Raw genomic sequence first — 20133 nt, 5'->3', positions numbered from 1 at the left:
CGGGAATACTGTTCCTGTTGGCCTGTAGTCCATCTTTGTGTGGAATGTTGGTGTAGAGGGCTTCTACATCGATAGTGGCTAGGATGGTGTTTTCAGGAAGATCACCAATGGATTGTAGTATCAAGGATCTACAACCTATCCTGAGGGACAACCCATCACTCTCACAGATCTTGGGGGACAGGCCAGTCCTTGCTTACAGACAGCCCCCCCAACCTGAAGCAAATACTCACCAGCAACCACATGCCACACAACAAAAACACTAACCAAGGAACCTATCCTTGTAACAAAGCCCGTTGCCAACTGTGTCCACATATCTATTCAGGGGACACCATCATAGGTCCTAATTATATCAGACACACTATCAGAGGCTCATTCACCTGTGCATCTACTAATGTTATATATGCCATCATGTGCCAGCAATGCCCCTCTGCCATGTACATTGGCCAAACTGGACAGTCCCTATGTAAAAGAATAAATGGACACAAATCAGACATCAAGAATTATAACATACAAAAACCAGTTGGAGAACACTTCAATCTCTCTGGTCACTTGATTACAGACCTAAAAGTCGCAATATTACAACAGAAAAACTTCAAAAACAGACTCCAAGGAGAGACTGCTGAATTAGAATGAATTTGCAAACTGAACACCATTAAATTAGGCTTGAATAAAGACTGGGAGTGGATAGGTCATTACACAAAATAAAACTATTTCCCCATGTTTATTCCCCCCCCACACACACACACACACACACACACAGTTCCTCACACATTCTTGTTAACTGCTGGAAATGGCCCATCTTGATTTTCACTACAAAAGGTTGGGGTTTTTTTCCCCTCTCCTGCTGGTAATAGCTCACCTTAACTGATCACTGTCGTTACTGAGTGTTATCAGACACACCTCTGACCAACATATTAACCCACAGAGACCTTCCTGCCAACACTACAAAAAGAAGGATTCTAGGTGGACTCCTCCTGAAGGTCGAAACAGCAGCCTGGATTTCTACATAGACTGCTTCCGCCGACGTGCACGAGCTGAAATTGTGGAAAAGCAGCATCGCTTACCCCATAACCTCAGCCATGCAGAACACAGTGCCATCCACAGCCTCAGAAACAACTCTGACATCATAATCAAAAAGGCTGACAAAGGAGGTGCTGTCGTCATCATGAATAGGTCAGAGTATGAACAAGAGGCTACTAGGCAGCTCTCCAACACCACTTTCTACAAGCCATTACCCTCTGATCCCACTGAGAGTTACCAAAAGAAACTACAGCATTTGCTCAAGAAACTCCCTGAAAAAGCACAAGAACAAATCCGCACAGACACACCCCTGGAGCCAGGACCTGGGGTATTCTATCTGCTACCCAAGATCCATAAACCTGGAAATCCTGGACGCCCCATCATCTCAGGCATTGGCACCCTGACAGCAGGATTGTCTGGCTATGTAGACTCCCTCCTCAGGCCCTTCGTTACCAGCACTCCCAGCTATCTTCGAGACACCACCGATTTCCTGAGGAAACTACAGTCCATTGGTGATCTTCCTAAAAACACCATCCTAGCCACTATGGATGTAGAAGCCCTCTACACCAACATTCCACACAAAGATGGACTACAAGCCGTCAGGAACAGTATCCCCGATACTGTCACGGCTAACCTGGTGGCAGAACTTTGTGACTTTGTCCTGACCCATAACTATTTCACATTTGGTGACAATGTATACCTTCAAATCAGCGGCACTGCGATGGGTACCCGCATGGCCCCACAGTATGCCAACATTTTTATGGCTGACTTAGAACAACGCTTCCTCAGCTCTCGTTCCCTAATGCCCCTACTCTACTTGCGCTACATTGATGACATCTTCATCATCTGGACCCATGGAAAAGAAGCTCTTGAGGAATTCCACCATGATTTCAACAATTTCCATCCCACCATCAACCTCAGCCTGGACCAGTCCACACAAGAGATCCACTTCCTGGACACTACGGTGCTAATAAGCGATGGTCACATAAACACCACCCTATATCGGAAACCTACTGACCGCTATTCCTACCTACATGCCTCTAGCTTTCATCCAGATCATACCACTCGATCCATTGTCTACAGCCAAGCGCTACGATATAACCGCATTTGCTCCAACCCCTCAGACAGAGACAAACACCTACAAGATCTCTATCATGCATTCCTACAACTACAGTACCCACCTGCTGAAGTGAAGAAACAGATTGACAGAGCCAGAAGAGTACCCAGAAGTCACCTACTACAGGACAGGCCCAACAAAGAAAACAACAGAACGCCACTAGCCATCACCTTCAGCCCCCAACTAAAACCCCTCCAACGCATCATCAAGGATCTACAACCTATCCTGAAGGACGAGCCATCGCTCTCTCAGATCTTGGGAGACAGACCAGTCCTTGCTTACAGACAGCCCCCCAATCTGAAGCAAATACTCACCAGCAACCACACACCACACAACAGAACCACTAACCCAGGAACCTATCCTTGCAACAAAGCCCGTTGCCAACTCTGTCCACATATCTATTCAGGGGATACCATCATAGGGCCTAATCACATCAGCCACACTATCAGAGGCTCGTTCACCTGCGCATCTACCAATGTGATATATGCCATCATGTGCCAGCAATGCCCCTCTGCCATGTACATTGGCCAAACTGGACAGTCTCTACGTAAAAGAATGAATGGACACAAATCAGACGTCAAGAATTATAACATTCAAAAACCAGTTGGAGAACACTTCAATCTCTCTGGTCACTCGATCACAGACCTAAGAGTGGCTATACTTCAACAAAAAAGCTTCAAAAACAGACTCCAACGAGAGACTGCTGAATTGGAATTAATTTGCAAACTGGATACAATTAACTTAGGCTTGAATAGAGACTGGGAATGGATGAGTCATTACACAAAGTAAAACTATTTCCCCATGGTATTTCTCCCTCCCACCCCACCCCCCACTGTTCCTCTGATATTCTTGTTAACTGCTGGAATTAGCCTACCTGCTTGTCACCATGAAAGGTTTTCCTCCTTCCCCCCCCTGCTGTTGGTGATGGCTTATCTTAAGTGATCACTCTCCTTACAGTGTGTATGATAAACCCATTGTTTCATGTTCTCTGTGTGTGTGTATATAAATCTCTCCTCTGTTTTTTCCACCAAATGCATCCGATGAAGTGAGCTGTAGCTCACGAAAGCTTATGCTCTAATAAATTTGTTAGTCTCTAAGGTGCCACAAGTACTCCTTTTCTTTTTGCAGACACACTATATTTCATGTTCTCTCGTGTGTGTGTGTGTGTGTGTGTGTGTGTAATCTTCCTACTGTATTTTCCACCGCATGCATCCGATGAAGTGAGCTGTATCCCACAAAAGCTTATGCTCAAATAAATTTGTTAGTCTCTAAGGTGCCACAAGAACTCCTGGTCTTCTTATTACTTAGAAAGTTTTTCTTCTCTGTAGTTTGAATATTTGAATAAAATATTCTCCACTTCCATCCTGGACTGTTCCATGCTCTTGGTATTACTAAATAGCCATTATACTTCAACATGCAAGTGGTTGCATTTCAGTTGTAAATGGAATGTTCTCTCTCTATAAGATGTATGTCAGCTAGTAAAATGTGTTGGCATGCTTCTTTATGGAAAGTATTATAAATGTTAAATATGCAGAGGAGGGGCGAACCCAGGAAGGTAGCATCAGTGCTAGCACTAGCCTTCTGTAGTTCTTGAGCTCAGGTGAATGAAAGGACTAGATTGTGATTTGTTCTCTCTCAAGAGCACTAGGTATGAGAAGTTTCTTGTGACATTTCCTTGTCCCTTGTGCACCAATGCAGAGTGGGTTTATTCCAGACAAGTGTTGATTTGTATGTTTTTGTTCTTGTATGTTTGTATCTAATGTCATTCCCAATTGGTCACCAAAAATCTACTAGGATTTTGATATCTTGGGCTATCATTTTCTTATATGAACAGTTAAGTCTATTTCTCTTTTAAAAATCCTACATACCTCAATATGAGTTGATAAATAACCCAACAATGCATAATTTGATAGATGTGTGCATCTCTTTGTTAGCCTGCCTGTATTCTGAAGGTACTGTAGCTCAAGTTGCAAACATAAATGACTGATAGTGTTTTACTGATTCATTTTATTCGACTTTTATTAGTAAGTAGATGCTGAAATGTGTTAGTATGTCCTAGATCCAGTTGCTGGGTCAAAGGTTGCAATAAATATGTATCACAGAATATTATATCTACCAAAAAGTCCCAGGGCCACATTTTCAAAACATGCCATCTAAATTATAATTGTAAAATTTACACTGACAAACCTGACAATTGCATGTGCAAACACATAGAGTTTGTATTTCATTTCCTGATCTGCTAGTTCAAATATTAGCTTTACAAGCACAACTTAGATGACCAGTTTTGTAAATATGATCATATGGGCAATTTGGTAGGATAATTTTTTGTAAAATTCAAGTTCTAATAATCACAAAGAATAAGATGAAATTAAAGTACAAGTCTTAATGTTTTTTCTATTGGCCAATATTTTCATTTACTGTATATTTCTACACTGGTATTCATCAAACCCATTAAACTATGGAGGGATTAATATTAGGCTGCTACACTAAATGCTGGTTTCAAATCAGATTCTTATTAAACTACAGTTACATATTTTCCACTCTGCCTGAACACCTGATTGATCTGGGGAAAGTATAGAGGAACCCTGTACCAGGCAAAGCTGATAGAAGAATAATACATCTTCTTACAAATAATAGCATTAAATAGACCCTTAGTGGGAACAGAACAGAAGTATGAGCAGCAGTGGAGATGAAAAACAGATCTTTTCATACCTGCCACTGAACCAGCCTTCTGAATTCTGGAACCCATACAAAGAAGCCTCTAATAAAGCAGAGGGGAACAGGGTGAGATGAAGAACGTGTCATGAGGTGCACTTGTTGAAAAAGTGAATGGTATTTCTTGAAGGAAGACCAATCCGGGGGTTTTGTCCTGGGATACAGAACTGCAGACCAGAATTTTACTTTGTGCTGCCTTTTTGAAAAGAACTAAGACTGTGCCAGAGAAGTACATGATCCTCAAGGATTTAGAGCAGACATTTGACCAAATCCCAGGTGGCAAATTATACCAGTTCCTTTAGGAGGATGTAATTCAGAGCCAGCTTTTTTAGTGTAGTAAATGCTAGTATTTAAAGTGAGAAATGTGTGTCTGCAGGTCATTGGCAAAAAATCAGATACATTTATTCTCAATAGTAGTTACCTGTTACTGTCGCTACTGTCCTCCTGTTTGAGAGAGATTTATAGGAACAACTCAGCTGGAGAAGGGATTTAAATAGAAAGTGTCATGTTTCCTGTTCAATTCTTTTCTGATTTATTCCCATCTAAGTACACACAAAACTATAACTTTTGGCAGTAGCTTTATCTTTAACAAAAGGTGTTACTACTACAGTAGGATGAGCCAACATTTGTAATATTTTTGTTGAGTTCATGTTCAACATATTAGCCTAATGGGAAGAGAATTATTTCAGTGGGTTGAGAAGTAAACTTGTCAATGTGAAATATGTGTTCAATTCTTCAATTTTTTAAACTGCACAATACAATGTTTCAAAGCTTTAAGGTTAACTCATAAAAAACAACGCAAAGTAATTTCTAGTCATAATGGTTTTTAATACATAATTTTAAAATAATGCCTATTTAAACTATATTAAACTCTAATCCCCTTTTTCCCCATTATTCTCAGATAATTGATATTGAAGTAGAAAAATTATCCCCAAACATAGAATGATTACATTTATTGATAAGCATTGTTACTGGAATTTATCCCAGTCTTTATTCTGAATTCTCAGTCTTTTTCTGTGAAATTCCTCTTCATTCTCTGATTAAATGTCTGTCTGGCAGATTTTGAGGTTCTCTTTCCCTTATTCCAGAGCATTGTCTCTGTTTACCATATGTTCATACATCCTAATTTTTCTTCCTGGGGCATCGCCCCTCTTTATTCTGTAATTTTAAAACCTTGTGCAGATGCTTCCCTCTCCTCAGCTTCCTGTAGTGGCTGGGCTGAAGTAAAGGCACCTCACCGGTACCCCTGACCAATACCTTACTTCCCAAGCACCAGAGAACTATCCATGAACCTTCAGGTTTCAGCTTGCCTCCCCACTTCATATTAAAGAAAAAATTACTGAGAATTTTTTCTTGCTATTTAAGCCATTTAGTCTCCAGAAAAGAGAAAAAATAGTTTCTCTGAATGTTTGCTTTTCGTAACAGAGGGTATGCTGTGGTCTGGATCAGATATGAGTTATTTATTAGCCCCTCTCATTCCACCACTGTGGGATGAGCACCTTCTTTTGAGTTTACACTCCCTCTGCTGTACTAATCTAGCACTTCAAGCATGACTTCCCATTTATCTGAGTTACTTCTCTAGGGACCATTACCATAGCGTGTGAACATCTCACATTCTTTAATGTATTTATCCTCACACTGCCCTTATAAAGTAGAGACGCCCTGTTATCTGCATTTTACAGAAATGAGGCATAGAAAGACTAAGTGACTTGGCTGAGGTGGAGTAAGAAATTGGACCCAGGTCTCCCAAATCTCAAGCTAGCACTCCAACCACTGGACTATCTTCCTCTCTGAGTTTAAACCATGTTCACTAGCTGTAAAATATTAACACCCCATAAGATTAATAAAATTAAACATCTAAATACTTAATTTAAAATTTTGACATGCAAGGACAAGCTGTGCAGACCAGAGGATTTCCTCCATTGTGAGAAATAAAAATTACAGGTAAGGAATAGAGAAGTTACCAGAAACTGTCATGCTTTGCAAGTGTCACCTCTGCATATGCACACATCTGGGATCAAGGTGCAGAATCTATTCATTCTCACTTACCATTACCTCCCTCACAGTGATAAAGGTCTATTCAGTTCCTTGGGACTACTGACTGTGCAGTGACTCAGAGTGTTCACTGCTTCCTTGGCGCGTTTTGTTCATTTTGGTTTAGTCTCTGCCCCTTTGCATCCTACTTTTTCCCCTGTCTGTCTTACATACTTATATGGCCCCTGTTAGTGTAGTACCTGAATGTTGTGTTTAGTTACATTCTCAGTCAGCTTTCTTACAATAAAAAATGAGAGAGAGAGAGAGAGAGAGAGAGAGAGAGGAAACAGTGCCCATATACTATGAGCAGCATCTACACCTACAAAGAGTGGTTTCAGAGTAGCAGCCGTGTCAGTTGTATTTGCAAAAGGAAAAGGAGTACTTGTGGCACCTTAGAGACTAGACTAACATCCGATGAAGTGAGCTGTAGCTCATGAAAGCTTATGATCCAATAAATTTGTTAGTCTCTAAGGTGCCACAAGTACTCCTTTTCTTTCTACAAAGAGCGTGAGGGCTGCCTTAAATCCCCCCTTCCCTTTCGATGGGGAGGTTCTTCTGGCCCAGATGAATAAGTCTGGTACAATGAAAATCCAGTATCAACTTCATTTTACAAGTGGTAATGTACAAAGTAGAAACTAACTTCCTTTTTTTCTTATACATATGTATCCACTGATCTGGACATTATTCAGTGGAAGGAACAAGCAGTAATAGCTAATTCCTAAAGACGGAAGAAACTTCAAGGCACCATAAATCCCTCTAATGGAAAGAAAATGGAAAAATACATTATTTGTGTACTTTTCTAATTTTTATATTATTTGCTTGCTTAGCATGAATCCTGAGCAGCTTCTAAGGACCAAAGGCTGCATTAGCAGTACATGAAGGAATACAAATTTCTAGTTGATACATTGAAAATTTCATTGTATAAATTTTATACAATCTCTCCATGGCTCTGAGAAGACCTTTATAGAATGTATTGTAATGTGCTTAGAAGGGGTCTGTCTCACTGCTTTGTATATTGGTATAGGCATGATGTGATCCATTAAGACACTGAGGAACTTAAACATTTTTGAAACCTCCAGGAAAGAATCATAAGGTTATCTGAATTCTGCTGTGGTACAGATAGTCTTAAAATCCCAATAAAGTATGAATATATATGTTTGTTTGATTTTTGGACAAAAATAATCATAGTGGAACTCTGTTGTTTTTTGGCTGCATACAAAGTAAGGTCCCAATAATGCATTTAGGGCCTGATTCCCAAAGCCTATTGAAGCCAATGGGAAGACTGCTACTGACTTCAGTGGATTTGGGATCTGGCCTTTGAAGTCTTAGATCTTTGCACTTCTTAAAAATTGGGTTCATTGGGAAGACTTGCCTCTGCCATCTACTCTTCATTATGAATTATTTTCTGAAGGTCAACAATGAGCCTTTAAACCCATCAGGCATGGAACTTCATCTTGTAATCTAAAATTGACTAGAATTAGCCTTAACAGCAGAAGAATCCCCTTACCTCTGTCCTAGACATATAGAACATAAAATACTGTTCAGCCTCCATGGATCTTCAACCAGAATTTATAAGACTGAAGTATAGGCCACTGGTAGTTCCTGGCACTGTCAGGACTGAAAGGGACACTGCTATATATGTTGTAGGAAAGGATGTGTTTCTGGATTTCCCTTGCTCTCTGAGTGATCATCCCATCACACTGCAGCTATTCATGCTCTGAGAATTTCAAGGTCTGTGGATGTAACCAACTGTCACAAACATTAGCTTCTCTGTGCCACTGTCTTAAAAATAGTATAATAGACAAGGAAAGCATCAGCATCACAATGAATAGATGGATTAATGGATTTATGAATTTTGAAATTTGATTGCTGTTGGAAAAGGCATACAAAAGACTTAACAGACTTGAATAGTGTGAAAACCTACAGGGTGCAAAACTCCCATTTAACTTCAAAGAGCCAGGTATTCACCCACTTTTTATTCCATGCCAAATGATCAATGAGATGGTATTATGTACCATAATTTTTTGTCACACTTCCACTTTACATGCTTATTATTCATCAAACATTCTCTAAGCCACTCCCTCCTTTTTCATTTCTTATTGTCTCTCCTCTTTCCTCCTGTCAGTTTTTCCCTTCCTTCCAGAGAGCTGCAGCCCCTCTTGGGACTTATCTAAAATCCAATAAAAGCTTTTAATAAAAAAATAAGTTTAAATTCCTGTGTGTTTATAATCTGTACATTGGTAAACAGGATTTGGTTTTATATATAGCATCCAGAATTTTGTAATTTATAAATCCTGTGTGCAGACATCCAGCTCTATGTAGTTGTATCAGATAAACACACGATTGTGTGTGTGATGTGTGAGGTTTTTATGCTCCCTACGTGCCCTTCTTCATCCTCCTCCCCTCTCCCCCATTTGTCCCTTTCTCCCCATTTCTTCTCTTTTCCCTTTAAGGGCTTCTGAAAAGAAGCTGTTATTGCCAGCGGTGTTCTGTTTAGTGGTAGTGCAGCTCCTGCTTCCATCTCTTGTTCTTTGAAGCTGCGGTACCATCAAACAGCTGAACAGAAGGGGACTGGCAGCAGCAGGTTCTCTTGAGGACCCATAGAAAAAGTAAAGCAAGGGACAGGGAGGGAAGAGGCAAGAAGAAGGGAGACTGGGGAAGAAAAAAATGAAAGGAGCAAGTTGGTGGGGAGGACGAAGACGGAGTTAACTGGATTTTAAAGCTCAAACCCAATATAAGCACATTGTAGTGGGTTCCTGGATTCACTAACTGTAGAGGTATGAAAAGGATTTAAATTTGTTTTATTATAATTGCATCAGTAGTAACCACATAGTTAAGGATTCATTGAGTTTTGCACTTAAGACCAAAATCCCTCTTCCTTATACAGCACATGTTATTTTAAGAGTATATTAAAAACAGATCACGTCGGTTCATATGTATTTTATTGGAAGATAATTACACATATTCAGAACTCTCTTTGGCCACTCTGCTAACAACTAAGTAATTTTACAGACATGCCTGATTTTACTAGATTGATACCATAGCTCTTCTTCTACGCCATAATTAGCAAAACATTTAACTATGCTGGGAAATCTCAGATGAGAGGTTTTTAATATACACATGGAGTGGAATCAGAATGCCTAAGAAGGATTTTTAGGTGACAATCAAAAGGGAAAACAAAAAAGAACTAACCCTTGCACACATCATCACCAAGTGTTCCAGTCAGCTGTGATTAACCAGGTAGTCTAGGCCATTTGCCCTATCATTCACATCTATCCTTCCCAAACAATAACCTCAACAGAAACAAAAAACATTGGAAAGGGGTGGCTGTTTGTTTTAATGCTTTATCATTTCAGCTGTTAATATGAGAATTAACAGTCATACATACAAGAAAATTAGTTTAACATGTCATTTTAATGGACATAAAAAAAACCATTTTCAACCCAACTTTTGTTGCTTAAAGGCTAACAGTATTGACTGGGAGGCAAATTATGAGGACAATTAACTAAATTAGGTCACTTTACTCAATAGCACCAAAATGTTGTTCAAAAGCATATTTAGAGAGTTTATTAACAAAGGTTTTGTCAATCAGTTAGTTGTGAGTAACAAGTCCTAAGAACTAATTGGTTGTTGTTTACAGAGTCTGGCAAAAGAATAGATTGGCCATTATAAATATTTGGGGAGAGATAGGATATACATAATTAATAGAAAATTACTTCATAGCCTTGAGGAACAAGAATCTTATTCAGGAAAGATTGGTTTGCCAATCACTTCTAATAGATTAGTGGCTATCTTCTATTTTAATGCAAGCACAGAAGTACTTGCACACAGCTACATAGTAATGAGATCTTTTTCTCTTATGTTTTAAATATATATTTAAAAGGAATACAATTGATACCAACTAATAGACTAAAGAACATTATAGTAGTTTTCACATCCACCATGAATAAAAGAAGCCTGCATCCCAAGAAAGGGGAAAAATTCATAGGCAAAAGTTGTAGACCAAGCTGGATGAGCAAGCATCTCAGAGAGGTGATTAAGAAAAAGCAGAAAGCCTAAAAGGAGTGGAAGATGGGAGGGATTAGCAAAGAAAGCTACCTTACCGAGGTCAGAACATGTGAGAAAGGCCAAAAGCCATGTAGAGTTGGACCTTGCAAAGAGAACTAAAAGCAATAGTAAAAGGTTCTATAGCCGTATAAATAAGAAGAAAACAAAGAAAGAAGTGGGACCACTTAACACTGAGGATGGAGTGGAGATTAAGGACAATCTAGGTATGGCCCAATATCTAAACAAATACTTTGCCTCAGTCTTTAATGACGCTAATGAGGAGCTTAGGGATAATGGTAGGATGACAAATGAGAATGAGGATATGGAGGTAAATATTACCATATCCGAGGTAGAGGCCAAACTCAAACAGCTTAATGGGACTAAATTGGGGGGCCCGGATAATCTTCATCCAAGAATATTAAAGAAACTGGCACATGAAATTGCAAACCCATTAGCAAGAATTTTTAATCAATCTGTAAACTCAGGGGTTGTACTGTATGACTGGAGAATTGCTAACATAGTTCCTATTTTTAAGAAAGGTAAAAAAAGCAATCCGGGTAACTACAGGCCTGTGAGTTTGACATCTATAGTATGCAAGGTCTTGGAAAAAAATTTGAAGGAAAAAGTAATTAAGGACATTGCGGTCAATGGTAATTGGGACAAAATACAACATGGCTTTACAAAAGGTAGATCATGTCAAACCAACCTGATCTCCTTCTTTGAGAAGGTAACAGATTTTTTTAGACAAAGGGAATACAGTGGATCTAATTTGCCTCGATTTTAGTAAGGCATTTGATATGGTTCCACATGGAGAATTATTAGCCAAATTGGAAAAGATGGGGATCAATATGAAAATTGAAAGGTGGATAAGGAACTGGTTAAAGGAGAGACTACAGCAGGTCACCCTGAAAGGTGAACTGTCAGACTGGAAGGAGATTACTAGTGGAGTTCCTCAAGGATTGGTTTTGGGACCAATCTTATTTAATCTTTTTATTACTTTATTGGTACAAAAAGCAGGAACGTACTAATAAAGTTTGCAGGTGACACAAAGCTGGAAGGTATTGCCAATACAGAGAAGGAACGAGATATCATACATGAAGATCTGGATGACCTTGTAAACTGGAATAATAGTAATAGGATGAAATTTAATAGTGAAAAGTGCAAGGTCATGCATTTAGGGATTAATAACAAGATTTTCTGTTATAAACTGGGAACACATCACTTGGAAGTAACAGAGGAAGAGAAGGATCTCGGAGTATTGGTTGATCACAGGATGACTGAACCGCCAATGTGATATGGCCGTGAAAAAAGCTAATGCGGTCTTGGGATGCATCAGGCGAGGTATTTCCAGTAGAGATAAGGAGGGGTTAGTACTGTTATACAAGGCACTGGTGAGACCTCATCTGGAATATTGTCTGCAGTTCCTGTCTCCCATATTTAAGAAGGATGAATTCAAACTGGAACAGGTACAGAGAAGGGCTACTAGGATGATCTGAGGAATGGAAAACCTGCCTTATGAAAGGTTTCAGAGTAGCAGCCGTGTTAGTCTGTATTCACAAAAAGAAAAGGAGTACTTGTAGCACCTTAGAGACTAACAAATTTATTGGAGCATAAGCTTTCGTGAGCTACAGCTTACTTCATCGGATGCATCCGATGAAGTGAGCTGTAGCTCACGAAAGCTTATGCTCAATTAAATTTGTTAGTCTCTAAGGTGCCACAAGTACTCCTTTTCTTTCTGCCTTATGAAAGGAGACTCGAAGAGCTTGGCTTGTTTAGCCTAACCAAAAGAAGGCTAAGAGGAGATATGATTGCTATCTATAAATATATCGGAGGGATAAATACCACAAAGGGAGAAGAATTATTTAAGCTCAGTACCAATGTGGACACAAGAACAAATGGATATAAACTGGCCATCAGGAAGTTTAGACTTGAAATTAGACGAAGGTTTCTAATCATCAGAGGAGCGACGTTCTGGAACAGCCTTCCAAAGGAAGCAGTGGGGGCAAAAGATATATCTGGCTTCAAGACTAAGCTTGATATGTTTATGGAGGAAATTATATGATGGGATAGCCTAATTTTGGCAATTAATTGATCTTCAACTAATAGAGGTAGATATGCCCAATGGCCTGTGATGGGATGTTAGATGGAGTGGGATCTGAATTACTACAGAGAATTCTTTCCTGGGTGTCTGGCTGGTGAGCCTTGCCCACATGCTCAGGGTTTAGCTGATCACCATATTTGGGGTCGGGAAGGAATTTTCTTCCAGGGAAGATTGGCAGAGGCCATGGAGGTTTTTCGCCTTCCTCTGCAGCGTGGGGCACGGGTCACTTGCTGGAGGATTCTTTGCACCTTGAAGTTTTTAAACCACAATTTGAGGACTTCAATAGCTCAGACATAAGTTAGGGGTTTGTTACATGAGTTGGTGGGTGAGATTCTGTTGCCTGCGTTGTGCAGGAGGTCAGACTAGATGATCTTAATGGTCCCTTCTGACCTTACAATTTATGATTCTATATTGCTGGTGGTTCATGAGCAATTTCACATTTAAATATGCCCTTGGTCCATCAAGTGTAAAGATCCAGGGAATTCTCATTGTGGTAATAATAATTAACCATCATTTGTTTTAAGACGCATTAAGAATGAAATAAGCATTTTGAAAACTTTTATTTCATTCCTATTGATTTCATAGTATGTGCATAATGAGTAAATTGTGTTAAATGTCAAAACTAATTGGGATGTTAAAAAATAACATTACAAATGATCCTTTAAAAAGAATTACATCGTTTGTGCTCCCCATTAAAACAGATACTTCACAGATCTTAGCTGTCATTTATGCTAAGATTCATTATTATATTTTAATATGTGCCAAGACTTTACATTAACGTTGGTCAAATAATGATTCACTGACTATTTTATTTGGCAAATGACACAATATTTTCTAAAACATTTATAAATATTTCCTTGACTTATTCTTCTTGCTCTGTAGGCTGAGTGAACAATGAAAAGAAAATGTCTAATTTATTCTAAACATATGGCAAATGTTGAAAAGATTATTCCACAAATATTATTCAATGAGCCCTAATTACAAGTTTAATGTTAACTTCAGTTTTACATAGAAGATGCTTAATAAAACTGAGTAACTTGTGCTAAACAGAAAGATAAATAAATAAGCATTTAACTACAGTCTTAATATTTTCTAATATTTAGCATCTTGAGTTTTAACTATCAAAAGCTTTTTAGCAAAAGAGAACATAAAAGCCAAAGGCATAAGATCTAATCAATTTAAGTCAGCTTTCTGAGTTAACTAGATGTCACAGAAACACAATATTGAGCTAAGCATATAAGCATCTCAATAAGGATCTGTGATGGACTGTGGAAACACAACTCTAGGAAAGCACCTACTACCCTGGAGGCAGAGATTTCATTTGGTTTGACTTGCAACACATGCCAAATAGAGACCCTCCAGCTGTAAACTGAGAATCAGAAGGTGGAGGAGACTCCCTGTGACAGGTGGGCTGATTCTGAATGAAGAATTTTTGTTTTCTAGGCATGAAGGCTGAGAGGTGGGGAGACCATTTTTCCTTTGGTGAGAGGAAAAGACTGATTATATTTCCCAGAAGTAGTAATGTGCTGTCACAAATCATACAAGGGGTTACCTCAGCACTCAGCAATTTATTTTACATTCTTTGGACAAAATCCTCTCTCCTCCCATCTGCCCCGCAAAGAAAGCTAATGGTTACATGCTCTTTTTCTCCTCCCTTAAAATGCATCATTAACATATTCCTCCCACTCCAAAATCCATAATGAAGTATTTTCACCCTTATTCAAATTCATCTGTAACCCTCTTGATTGATCATACTTCTTACGCTTTATATAGGCTTATAGTGGCGGACCTACAGAGGGTATAAAGGGCTTCAGGCTCTCTTCAAGTATGGACTTTTTGAATTCTGGGCTAAGCAGTCACTAAAGGCAGAGAGACTGGCTCCTGCAGCAGACTGAGTCTACCTTTTTGTGCATTCTGGAGTCCTCTTAGCAGCAGGGAGGGAGAGATGCCAGGACTTGTGTAGTGCATCTGTAAAGCCAACAGCCCCAGGTCATTGGCAGGCAGAATTGAACCTGAGGTCTCTGGAGCTTAGTGCATGAGCCTCTACTGCATGAGCTGAAAGCCATATGAATATTAGCTAAGGCTGTAGAGCAGACTCATTAATCGCTCTCTCTCTCTAAGTGGTCTCAGTGCCACTAGATGGGACAGAGCACCACACCCAGGAGGTGTGTGGGTTACACATCACTCCAAGTGGTAAATGGAAAAGAATTCCTCCTTCCAACAGTAACTTTGGACCCTGCAATGGAAGTTGCACTGTGGTATTACAGCTGCCAGAGTGTGCAGTAGCTGGCTCCATTCTATCTTTAGGAAGAACTTGACATTTTAAATAGTAAATCTGGTGTAAGGGTTTTTGGATGGGCCTGCAAATCAATTTTTTGCTGCCCCTCTCCAACCTAAGTATTGCCAATTTCTGACCATCATTATATTACCACTCTGTGCAAGGCTGACCTATCTATTTTGGAGAGTGTCAGAAAAGAACTTACACCCCCTACCTTTGGGGATACTTCACCAACTTGAATTAATCATTTTACATAAAAGCTCTGTGTATGAGAAGTGGTGGGATCTTTAGATATCTCTTTCCTTTCTAGAAGTGGAATCCAGGCTGCTTATCCATTTCAGCCCTAGTGATTGGTTTACATTCCTTTACAAGCAAAAAGTTTAGATATTTAAAACAATGTTCTTGGGGCTGATAAGTCCACTTTGCATTTATCTCCTAGCAGGCCTAATCCTCAGTTAAGGTTGGTGAACAGATGCCCCGGGCTTGGGGGAAATCCATAGGTGGTGTGGTGCTGCACAGTTCCTATGCCACTCCTGGCACAGGAGCATTGTCAGATGAAAGGGAGCATAGAAAGGGTTTCCTTCTGCCATGTCCTATGGCTACTCTAAACTATGATGGGGAGTCAGGACCAGAGAGTCAAGAGCAGTTTATTTCCCCCTACCTTCCTCCTATGTGCTTATTGGGTACAGCTGAGAAATGTCATCCTTATATTTTTAATGAAAGTTGAGATTTCCCCTTTACAAAAGGACTTCCTTCTGTGAGCCTAGGGCAAGCTTCAGTGCCTTCCAGCCCTTTAGTACCCTATTGTATAGGAGAGTCTGGGAATGAACAATACGTAGATTTTTTTTTCCCCTCTCTGAGCCCATTGATTGCTCTGTGAGTGGGCGATACTCTGAAGACCTCCAAGGGAAGGAAAACCTAGCTGTAGACCAGATTGGGAGTAAGGAATGGTTTTCCCACTGGAACTGACCCCAATCCAGACCTCAGCCTGTGGCAATTAAACTACTTTTGATTTGTTTTCCCAAAAACTTCCCATAGGTTTGTCTTTTTTTATTTTGGGGACAGATATATACTCCTTTTTATTCATGTTCACTCTACATTGTGGTGTGTATATGTGGACTGAGATAGTATTCGTGACTTGCATACTACTTCCATTTTATTTTAAAAAAGATATGTATGTTCATCCAAGAGCAAAGTGTAGCCCTAACTGCCATGAATATATCTGCTAGGCAGGAGGTACAAATCATGGCCTCCTGTTTAAAGCTCAGTCACACAGTAATTTCTAAATTCCAAAAAGCCATTTTTGAGTAAGTTTGAAAGATGAAAACTCCTATGATTTCTAGCTTCCAGAAGGAAAAGAATAAATTTATGATCATATGTTGCTGAATGAAGAGACTTGGTTGGCTACTTTATTGAGCTCAGTTAAAGTGTGAAATAATGTAACAATTTTATTAACATTTTACAAGTTTATCATTGAGGAAAAAAACCCTTTCTTTTGCTACTGAGGAAAACATGGTTAAATATAAAAATATAAATCTGAGGAAATATTTGAAACTCAAAATGGTTCACTCTTGTGTGGAGCAATCTTTGCTTTAACAGACAACAGCCTATGGATAAAAGTCTCAATGGTGGCAGCATAATACTTAGAAAAAGCAAATAAAGTTGGAAAACTGTGTCTTCATCTTCTAGAGCATTTATTTTAAGACTGGATCACTTCAGTGATAACAGCTTATCTGCCTTCCCCCTTAATCAGTCAAATGGTCTACCAGAGAAGGCTGGGAAGATGATGTGAGGTCATGGAAAAAGTGTTATTTGGGGTTTTATGAACCCAAAGCTCTTGGTAACTTTTACTCTTGGCAAGGCAGTGACAGGAAATAAATCAATAGGGACACGGCCAACCGACACAAGCAGTATAACACAAGAGTGCTCTTACATAAAGCTAGTCTGAAGCTCTTAGACACATCCGCAACAGGTTATTAATAACATTGCAACCCTCAATAATTACCAAAGTCTGGAACGACTTTCTAGTGGTACAGCGAGAGACATCCTATTGCCCGTCTGCCATTGAGGACCCTCAGATGTGTCCACAAAGTGATCCAACTAGCCCAGACTTCTCCCCCCTTATTTACTGTGTTAGTACAATAACATCTCAATCAAAAAAACTTTGTTAAACAAGCAATTTCAAAGGTTAAGCAAGAGGTTTCACAGACCATTAGACAGATGTGTTTTTTCAAAGTCCACATGCTTGAGGGTCCTGACAAACACATCCCAGAGGGCAAATATAGGTAGGCTTCCTGGTTTTTAAAAACACATTCCTGAGCAAATTCAACAGAGATCTTATTGGGAAGGATGCAGGAAAAGACCCTTTTCTTGTGGTCACTCAAACCCCCCTTCCCTTCTGGCTTAGTTATGCTAAGGCTGTTGCACAGGTCACTAAAGGCCTACTGACTTGGCTGGTTTTGGCAATAAGCATGATAATCGATATTCCAACTACCAGTAGTGGTCCAGGCAATTACTGATCCACCAAGATCTCCCTGGACAAAGGTCCGTTATTTATAATCCTTGTCATTAACATTCCCTGGAGAGAAGAAAAAATCTTTTATGAGTCTTAAATTCAAAAGTATGGCAGAACTCAATAGAAAGAAAACCAGCAGGAAAACTGATGGAAAATTTCCTAAAGTATTTGTGATTTATTTGAGTTATTACCATCATTAATCACATTACCTAATTTATACTGTTGGATATAGAAGGATGATATCGTCAGTTAACGTAAGTGTATATAAGCATTGTACAATTGAAGAGCTATAGAAGTAAAACTGATATCTTGTCTTTCAAGTTGAAGATTTTTATATCGCTGTTGATCCAAAAATTAATTCTGTTGTCACAATCACTCAAGCAGAACTGTATGTACTAATAAAAGATCCTGCATTGTAACACAGATGCTGGATAAGATATAGGTTATCATTCATTGCTGTAGAATGATTGGGTAATATTAACTAGCTGAAATTCTTTTGGGTTATGATTTTTTTGCTGTTCCTAGAGTATGGATTGTTTTCTAAATATCTTTTTCTAACATGATAGGAAGTAATATTTGTAATTTGTGTCTTCAAAGCCAGTGAAAAGAATTTTGGAGAACAGTTTCTTCATCTGTATCTTGAAGAAGGAAGACCAACAGTTCGATTTGGGTGTGGCAACTCACAAAACATTCTGGCTGTGTCCGTCAATCAATCTGTTAGCAAAGATGTACTCTTATCTATCACAATAAGGTAAGAACTTGCCATAACATATTGCACTAAAGAGTTACGCAACACAATTCATCCATTTGTAGTTAAAAGTAGCAACAGATACACATGCAAGAGAAAGATGCTAAAAATGTATTGAACATAAAGGTGAAACATGATTCTCAGCAGAGCACAGTAAAGTGTTCTTTTGACACATTTCTTAATCAGCCTTAAAAGTATTTCTTTTTTTTCAGATTCAGATGCTCGACAAGCAATAAGACATGAAAGGGTTGTGTGTGTTTAACATTTGATAATGATAATCCTATCCCAAGAGCTTCATTGGGACATAAACATGATCCATGACTAAATATCTTAAATCCACAGCCAAGCTATTATCTAATGATAACGCTTTCCTCAGGTTACCTTACTGTCAGTGAAAGAGTCATATTTTGGAAAGAAAAAATCTGTATGTGTATGCTGGAAGATTGTTTGACAATTTAGTGTGTTTGGTATCAGCTAAATTGTGGTTCACGCAGATTAATCTACTCCATTGGAAAATGTATGAACCAATCTGAATGTACTAAGATCCAAGCAGTTTTATATGTAAAAATTAGGCCAATCAGAAAACTAGGGTAATTAATTTAAACATAATATTAAGGGGCTAAAAATGAATTGCTCATCATATCTGATAAACATTTAGAATAAATCAGATGTTTTTCACCGTGTTTCTAGAACCAAATGAACAACAGATTTACTGATTAGGCTAAATCTGAGTAATTTTGTGTTACCACAATGTCATCATAATATAAAGCAGAAGCAGTAAACTGTGTTATAACTAACTTTAATTGCAAATGCAGTGCAAGCATAGTGTATAAAAGTGACTCATTCCTACTGGTATATGTGTGGATTTTCAAGAGACATACACAGAATATCAAGAACATTTATAACAATCAAATGATAATGTTAGAATCTGTATTAAGTTCTGTACCCAGTGAACAGATTGACACATCCTTTTCCAGCCATGATAGCTTGTATGTGATAGTATGGAAAAATGAGAAAATAATTATGTGAATGTCATACTTAAGTCATGCTGGTAACAGTAAAATAATGGGTTGAATAGTTAATACTAAATTACAGTAGAAATCTTTTAGAAGTATTTATCCCATCGACATTAATGTATTGCTTGTGATGAATATTATTTCAACCATTGTTTTACTTTATCACAAAGTTAATAAAATGGTATGAATAGTGGTTATTTTTCTGGACCTTACATCTGTTAGGAGGCTGTGCTGTGATAGAAATCATCTTTCTTTCTTTTTCTCTTTCTTATGATTCAGAGATTCAGACAGGGACATAGCTACAATTAGGAGAAGTTGCATGATGGAGATTACAAATATCCCACTAAAACCCACACAACATAGTTTGTTTTTGTTTATTTTTTTAAGTCCTAACATCAGAAGAAAAAAGTTGTGTATCCAGTGATTTTTAGATTTTCTTCACAATCATAGAAATGTAGTGCTGGAAGAGATCTCAAGATATCATCTAGCCCAGCCCCCTGCACAGAAGCAGGACCAAGTATACCTGACTACATCTGACAGAA

At 38.7% G+C, this 20133-nt stretch overlaps 1 protein-coding gene across 3 annotated transcripts in view; it reads left to right on the top strand.

Moving 5' to 3' along the window:
• The window catches only part of LOC122459263 (protein eyes shut homolog), a 119467-nt gene extending 99736 nt beyond the window's left edge, over nucleotides 1-19731 (top strand). For 2 of the 3 annotated variants that reach the window (XR_006279820.1, XM_043510425.1), the window contains exons 3-4: nucleotides 18425-18578; nucleotides 18788-19725. Coding sequence is in view for 1 of the 3 variants with exons in the window: in XM_043510425.1 (XP_043366360.1) it covers nucleotides 18425-18578; nucleotides 18788-18818 (185 nt within the window). In the remaining 2 variants the exon portion in view is untranslated. Of the gene's footprint in view, nucleotides 1-18424; nucleotides 18579-18787 lie in introns of all 3 variants that reach the window. The other variant, XR_006279821.1, reaches the window with a different exon arrangement.
• Nucleotides 19732-20133: the final 402 nt, after the last annotated feature.

Source organism: Dermochelys coriacea, chromosome 3 (genome assembly GCF_009764565.3).
Source record: "Dermochelys coriacea isolate rDerCor1 chromosome 3, rDerCor1.pri.v4, whole genome shotgun sequence".
NCBI lineage: Eukaryota > Metazoa > Chordata > Testudines > Dermochelyidae > Dermochelys > Dermochelys coriacea.
This window is presented reverse-complemented; position numbering and strand designations above follow the sequence as displayed.